Here is an 8,348-nt window from a genome sequence, read left to right as displayed (position 1 = left end):
TAAGTCTGACTGCTTTGTTCGGACTTCCGTCCTAACATGTCAATTTTGTCATTCCAATCAGTTACTATCATCAAGTCCTCGTAGACACTTTGTCTCCGGACCAGCAACTTCATGTGGGGTCGTATGTTGCCATGTTATCAAATCCACTGGTAACTTTAACATCCTAATATATAAGACTAAATAATGTAAACCTAATTGTAACCTATAACTTTTAAAGGGTTTTTACCCAGATATTTAGTGACTTAAAACATGTAGGTACAACTAGTAAGTATTAACCACATTTTGTATTAACCTTGGTCAAAATTTAAACTTCAAGTTCTTTTTAATTAAAGTGGTTATATACTTTTTGGGACACTGATGATGGAATATGGATTTCGAAAACGTTTTATAGCCCGATTGGGTTTTTTAATTTATATACCTTTTATACAGGATTTAAAAAAAAAAATATTTGTTTTTGTTTAAAAACATTTTTTTTTTTTTTTTTATTTAGAAAATCGCATTGACCAAATGGCCATTAGCGAAAAATTAGTGGATTACATTAGGTACAATTACTTCAATACAATCCCTCCCCGGGACTGTAATTTTTCCTCGACGTTGGTGGGAGGGCCGAGTAACTGGTCTTGGTCCCTGAAATTGTGAGGGGAGCACGACCAGTGAAACTAAACACAGTCCCTAAGCGTCCAGCGCCTGTGCACCGGGTGGCCGCCGGACACCGCCGCTGGACGCAAGAAAGGCGTGGCAATTGAGGCGAACAGTTGCGGCGCCTTCGCCTTCAGCTTTTAGTTTACCCTTCCAACTTCCCTACGGCTACTCCAAATTTCTCTAATCTCAGTCGCCAAACTCCAAAACCCGGCGGCGGTGGGGTCCCACGCATTAGACGCGTCTGCCGGTGCGGGGACCCCGCCCTCGATCCTGACACACACACACACACTTTTCGAGCCTTCCTCGACAGACTATCTAGGAGTAGCCGACTCACCCTATCCAACTTCCCGCCCCCTCACACCCCAACAGGAAGCTCGTAGCTCGGAAATTGTCGGCGAGGCACTGGTGGGGTCACTGACGCCAAATAGGTGACACCAATAAATACCACTAGAAGAGAAGACCAGCCCAACTGCATCTCAGCATGCATCACCGACTAGTCCTTATCCTCACGGAAGGATGAATGGCGAATTCCCGGCGCCAAAAAACGGGGACCTTTTGGCTATGGAATGGTAACCCAGACAGAGGAGTCCAGATGGAGAAAACCAGCTTTTAAAAAATCCGCAATTCAAGCTGGAAGACATCGCGGCGAAGGATGAATGGCCATGCGTAGTTGGTCGAGAGCGATTCCTGTAAGGAACCAGGCGACACCTCACAGTAATTAGCCTTACTCGGGCATGCGGGGCTCTGCTCGAGTGGACTGCAATTCCCTAGCTACTCGTGGGAACAATATGGAAAATAATATGGAAACCAATATTCCCGAACAACCCGTAGTAGAAAGCCCTGAAGGCACTACTATACAGATAGCGAAGCCGACCAAAAGGAAGGCGGTCAGAGTCACCTCCCTAGAGGAGGTGGATCTAATGACAGACGAGGAGGTTATTAAGGCCAGGCTGGCCGGGGCCTCCAAGAAGAAAGTAAGGGATCTGGTGGGAAAAGGCCAGGATTACATTGAAGCCAAGCGCTCGGTGATCAAGGCCAACCTCACCAAGGTGCTTGGACGACAAAAGGACAATCCCCCTAAGTCTAAAGAGAAGGCGGAGCAAAAGCTGGAAATGGCTACGCAAAAGTCTACAAAGAAGCGACAAAGGTCGGACCACAGTACGCCGCCAGCGGAAGCCAAAAAGAGGCCGAGGAAGTCAGAAATGACTTTTACACAAGCCCTTTGCTCGGCAAAGGTGGCTGTAGTATGTGATGGCTTCCCTGGAGTCAGGATGGAACCCACAAAGCTTAAGGCAGTGCAAACATCCATCTTGGAGGCTCTGGAGAGAACGCCAGAAGAAGGGCCGCAAATCAGGCTGCTAAAGAGCACATTCAAGCCCGGTTACCTGGTAATGACGTGCGCGGATAGTGCAAGCGCACAATGGCTCAGGGACACTACTCCCACTCTGAAGCCTTGGGAAGGTGCAAGCCTCCAGGCTAAGGACGAGAGTGAAGTCGAGAGGCCGTGTTCTTGCACTGTCTACATCCCAGACGAGGACGGAAAGAGGTTGGGGGCGGAAAGTGTGCTGACTCGATTAAGGGTCAGCAACCGAAAGCTCAACACCCGTATATGGACCGTTTTGGGCAAAACACCTGCAGAAAAAGGGCAGGTATGGGTCCTCTCAATGGACAAAGAGTCCTTTGAGGAACTCAACAAACTTCAAATGTGTCCTTACTTTGGCATCGGAAGAATTAAATTCCGTGTCAAGGATGATGGGTACATTAAGAAGGTTGCAGAGGCCGGACCATCGGGGTTGCAAGGCGTAATTGCCGCAACCTCGGCAGTCAAGGCTAAGCAAAAAACAAAAGAAGTAAAACCTTCAGAGGGGCAAAGCTCTAAAGCAGCGCCAAAGAAGGTTAACACTTCGACCAAACACAAGGCTCGCCCTAAAGATGATAAGTCGAGGGAAGGAGCTAAAGAAGGAATAATCCCGAAAGAAGTCCGTACCGACTTGCAGGGGAGTGCTACAAACCCGCCCAGAAGGCTAGAAGCCACTGAGCGGGTGGCCGCTCCCATGGAAGGGGTAGAGGACACGGGAAAACCCGAAAGTTAGCCTTCAGTTTAGAGGAAGGCAGAGTAAAGGTCCTGCAGGTCAACCTTCATCATGCTAAAGCTGCGTCGGCGGTTTTGTGCAGAAGATTTGACATGGAAGGCCTGGACTTGGCCCTACTGCAGGAACCATGGCTCCACGGAGGGAAGATTGCAGGCTTGAAGCCGCAACAAGGTAAGTTACTATACGATGCGAAAGGAGAGACACCTCGAGCATGCATTGTATATGGCAACGAAGTAAACTGTACACTGATTCCGGATCTTTGCTCCGGAGACTTTGTTACAGGTATTTTAACCGCTTCCACCGAGGAAGGTAGTAAAAGATGGTTGGTCTGTTCTGCCTACTTCGCTGGAGAGAAGGTCTTCCGCCCAGGCATAGTAGAGGACGTTATAACCTACAGCCGAAGGGAGAACCTTCATCTAATACTGGGATGTGATGCCAATGCCCACCATCTGGCATGGTGGAGTACGAACATCAACAGTCGAGGTGAGTCTTTACTACAGTTCATCTTAAGCATGGGTTTAGAAATAGCCAATACAGGAAATAAACCTACCTTCGTTACGGCCACGCGCAAAGAAGTCTTAGATGTAACACTTTGCAGTGAAAAAACGTACGATACTATAAAGAATTGGCATGTGTCAGAGGAACCTTCATGTTCCGACCATAGGCACATTCGATTTGATTTAATTACTTCGACTCGAATGGTGGCAAGGTTCAGGAACCCGAGAGAGACGGATTGGGAAGGCTATAGAGGCTCACTCGAGAAGTCTCTTGAGGGAGGAATCGGCACCATAAAAGATACGGACGATCTCGAACTGACAGTCGAAACGGTGAGGGGAGCTGTTCTGGCCGCTTACCAGGAGAATTGTCCAGAGAGAGAAAAAAAAGGAAAGAAAAACACACCCTGGTGGAATGAACACTTACAAAAGCTTAGGGCAGATGTAAGAAGGCTATTCAATAAAGCCAAATTCAACCAGGACTGGGCCATTTATAGAGAAAAACTGACGCAATATAATAAGGAGATCCGAAAAGCCAAAAGAGACTCGTGGCGAAAGTTCTGCGAGGAAGTCGAACAGGCTCCCGCATGTTCCAGAATCCACAAGGTCCTGGCTAAGGATGGTATTGTGAATCAGGTCGGCCTCTTGAAGAAAGAGGACGAAACGTATGTAGAAACCCTGGAGGAAAGCTTAATAATGCTCACCAAGGTACATTTTCCCAGCTCATCCATTGACAATAATCCTTCGGTAGAGGTAGCTCATCCCAGAAGGCCTACTAAGGCGGACTGGAAATTAGCTACCGACATCACGAGACCGGAAAAAGTCAGGTGGGCCATCAATAAATTCCAGCCATACAAATCACCTGGAATGGACGGGATTTATCCAGCCTTGCTACAGAAGGGACAGGATGTGATCATCCCGCATCTAACAAAGATCTTCAAAGCTAGTTTGGCATGGAGATATATTCCAACCGCATGGAGAAGGGTGAAAGTCACATATATCCCCAAGGTTGGTAGGGTAATGGACCAGACCCCCAAGTCATACAGACCAATAAGTCTATCCTCTTTCCTAGCAAAAACGCTGGAAAGATTGATAGACAGGTATATTAGGGACGACGTGCTGATGGAGAATCCACTTAGCGATCGCCAATATGCATACCAGCCAGGAAAGTCAACTGACTTGGCGCTGGATGATCTTAACAGACTGCTCTCAAAGTCGCTAGATGACAAGGAGATAGCGGTGGCGACGTTTCTGGACGTGGAGGGAGCGTTTAATAACGTCTCCTTCGAGTCTGTAACGGACGCGCTTAAAAGAAGAGGAGTTCCTGCCTTCATATGCGAGTGGACAAAGGCGACCTTAACAAACAGGATCATTGTGTCCTCGTTAGGTGAAGCCACTATTGAAGCGAAGGCAGGAAGCGGCTGCCCACAAGGAGGAGTTTTATCCCCATTACTGTGGGCTACACTTATGGACGACCTACTTAATACACTGACCAGGGAGGGTTTTTACTGTCTGGGTTATGCGGACGATTTGGTAATTGTAGTCCGAGGACGCTTTACCAAAATAATTTCGGAGAGACTTCAAGTCGCTCTGAGGATTGTGGACAGCTGGTGTGAGGAAGAAGGCCTGAAGGTTAACCCTAAAAAAACATCTGTTGTTCCCTTCACCAGAAAAAGAGCACTGCAAGGCTTACAACCACTAGTGCTCAAGGGAGTAGAAATCCCATTCACAAGTCAGGCCAAGTACTTAGGTGTAATATTCGACCAGAGGCTGACATGGAATGCACACATTCAGAAAGTCACACAGAAGGCCACTATGGCCCTGAACACATGTAGACGAATGTGTGGTAAGAATTGGGGGTTAAATCCTAAAATGAACCTCTGGTTGTACACAAGGGTTATAAGGCCCATGATAACTTATGGTTCAGTGGCGTGGTGGAACAAAACGCAACAGTCCGGGGCGATTCGATTGCTCAGTAGCACACAAAGGCTTGCATGCTTGAGTGTTACCGGAGCCATGAGAACAGCCCCAACGGACGCGCTAGAAGTTCTGCTAAACCTACCACCTCTGCATATATACATACAGAGTGAAGCCAGATCAACAGTACATCGGTTGATCCAAGGCCAAGCTCCAATAAGTATGATGCAGGGAGCTGATAACTTAAGGCTATACCAGGACATAAAGGCAGACCCCGTTCTAGGAATGCCTGTAGACCGAATGGTTACGAGGTATAGTTTTAACAAAAATTTTCAAATTATAATACCAAAAAGAGAGGACTGGGAAACTGGTCCGCCGCTAACAGCAAACTCAATATGGTATACGGACGGCTCCAAAACGGATACAGGTACGGGGGCTGGAATATATGGCATAAAACCAAGGACGGAAGTCCGGGTATGTCTAGGAACATACGCGACCGTATTTCAAGCCGAATTAGCTGCTATACACAGGTGCGCTATGGAACTAATCGGCCGAAATGTAGATAACGACTCCATCGTTATCTATTCGGATAGTCAAGCGGCTCTAAAGGCTCTCAGTTCGGTACAGGTCGATTCATGGCTGGTATGGAACTGTTTGGATGTCCTCTCTCAGGTGGGAAGTCAAAACAGGTTGACACTTGCCTGGGTGCCGGGACATAAGGGTCATCGTGGCAACGAGAAGGCCGATGAATTGGCCCGAGAAGGCGCATCTACGCCACTGGTTGGTCCGGAACCCTTCTTTGGAATCGCAAATACGATAAAAAGGGCAGCCATACACAAATGGGTGCAACAGAAGTCTCTTGAGTGGTGGAACAACTCACCAGGACAGAGGCAGGCCAAACAGTTCATCAAAGGACATTCGGCTAAATTTACAGCAGACTTACTTTCGCACAGGCGCAGGACTGTCAGAATGATAGTGGGTCTGCTCACTGGGCACTGTAGACTCAATAGACACCTGAGTCTCATAGGCCTGACAGAAGAGGACACCTGTCGTTTCTGTCTGGAAGAAGAGGAAACCGCTCTACACGTTCTGTGCCATTGCGAAGGTCTCGCACGAATGCGGTTTCTAGAACTCGGAGAGGAAAAACCGGAAGCACCAGGCTACATGAAAAGGCCACTATCAAGGCTGTTGAGTCTCATTAAGAGGACCAAGCTAGATGAAGTGCTTTAAAATAAGGGGGAAACACAATAGATCTGCAAAGGTCGCAGTGTATCAGGCTCTATTGGCCGCCCCATTTTCTACATTCTACATTCTACTTCAATACAATTTGGTTTATTAAATATTGTGGTACTTATTAATGTCTTTCAAGAAATTCAGAGTATTGTTAAAGTTACAGTCTGCACCTAGAGCTTCTATAAGTGTTCCTGGTATCTTGTTATTGCTTCGTTGTTGATTGTAGAGGGGACATTCACATAGTAGGTGCATTATTGTTAGTGTCGTATTACACGTTTCACATCGCGGTGGTTCGCACTTTTTAATTAAGTAATCATGCGTTAACCTAGTATGTCCGAGTCTGAGGCGCGTTACTATTATTTCTTGGCTTCTTGACTTAGGTAACACATTCCATGCCTCTATGCTGAGTTTCACTTGTTTTAATTTTGAATTCGACACATTCCATTTATTTTTCCACGCACTTAAGATTGATTTTTTTATATAAGGTTTTATGTCCGTTGATACTGATGTGTTTACGATCTCAGAAACGTCACTCACTATCGCGTCTTTCGCACTATGGTCAGCAGTTTCGTTGCCTTTTATTCCTATATGGGATGGGATCCAGATGAAAATTATCTCATTATGATTGATATAAGCCTGAAGAAGGACTGTTTTAATTTTTTGTAAAAGCGGGTTTTTTGGATACATTTGTCGGATGCTTTGTATGGCACTAAGTGAGTCTGTTAAGATAATATATTTGGAGTTTGTTGTCAGATTGATTAGTTCTATGGCGCGATAGAGAGCATACAGTTCAGCTGTATATATACTACTAACATTAGATAGTTTGAATTTAAGGACCTTTTCTGGAGTTACTACAGACGCTCCCACACCTTCGGATGATTTTGAACCATCAGTGTATATCTGGGTATGATTTTTATAACGACTAATGATTTTTCTAAAATGGGAAATAATTAGATCAGGATTAGTGGAGTTTTTATCAAATGACGTAAGTTCTAAGTTATATGATGGTATGTTTTGAATCCAAGGTGGATTATGATCATATGTGTATGGAAGACATTCAGGTATGACAATATCAAACAGATGCAAAAAATGGTCTTTTATTCTTTTATAGAAAGGTTTATTAGAACGGTGATTTGCATTAAGGTTTGGGTAATTATCGGTAAAAGTATTTCTATAGACATGATTTTTTGCATTATCTTTAATTTTTGTTGCATATGTTAGACTAAGGTAAGCTCTTCTATCATTTAACGACAATTCATTTGCTTCGCAAAGTAAACTTTTAATCGGTGTTGTACAAAAGGCTCCCAGGCATATTCTGAGTGCTGTGTTATGAATAGTATCGAGCTTTTTAAGTACCGATTTCGATGCTGAGTGGTAAGCTATAGCCGCGTAGTCTAGCTGTGATCGTATCATAGTTCTGTATATAATTAGCAATGTACTCCTGTCTGAACCCCAATTCTTATGTGCTAGAATTTTTAGTAAATTTAATCTTCTGTAACATTTACATGCTAGATTATTGATATGTTCTTTCCAATTTAACTTTCTGTCAAAAGTAACTCCTAGCAATTTTAGCGAATCTTTTTGTTGTAGCGATTGGTTGTATAGATATAATGAGATTGGCGTACTGACTTTGTTTTTAGAAAATACTATATATTTAGTTTTAGTTGTTGAAAAGATAAATCATATATATATGATTTAATAAAACATTATTTTACTTATTAGCAAGAAATTTTGGAAATTAGAAAGAACAAAACTGAAAACATTTAATATGAAGACATGAAACGAAAATTATAAGCTTTATAAAACTATTTATTTAGAATACTTTAAAAACTATACAAGTAATTTAGGCATTCAACGAATACGAGCATATTTTAACCATAAATGTAATTTACACTTGGACACAATGTCTGGGAAGTCTTTTCTTTTAAAAGCAAGAGTTACACCTTTTTGTTTACACCCTGCGTTGTTT

The 8,348-nt window shown here is 44.2% G+C and overlaps 1 protein-coding gene across 1 annotated transcript; it reads left to right on the top strand.

Moving 5' to 3' along the window:
• Positions 1–2,827: 2,827 nt before the first annotated feature.
• LOC140451599 (uncharacterized) lies at positions 2,828–8,146 on the top strand. Its single transcript, XM_072545447.1, has 2 exons — positions 2,828–3,937; positions 8,102–8,146. The coding sequence occupies exons 1-2, from the start codon at positions 2,828–2,830 to the stop codon at positions 8,144–8,146; spliced, it is 1,155 nt and encodes a 384-aa protein (XP_072401548.1).
• The last annotated feature ends 202 nt before the right edge of the window (positions 8,147–8,348 follow it).

The sequence above is a fragment of the Diabrotica undecimpunctata genome, chromosome 10 (assembly GCF_040954645.1).
Source record: "Diabrotica undecimpunctata isolate CICGRU chromosome 10, icDiaUnde3, whole genome shotgun sequence".
NCBI lineage: Eukaryota > Metazoa > Arthropoda > Insecta > Coleoptera > Chrysomelidae > Diabrotica > Diabrotica undecimpunctata.
The sequence above is the reverse complement of the archived record's forward strand: the minus strand, read 5'-3'. Positions and strand labels throughout refer to the sequence as shown.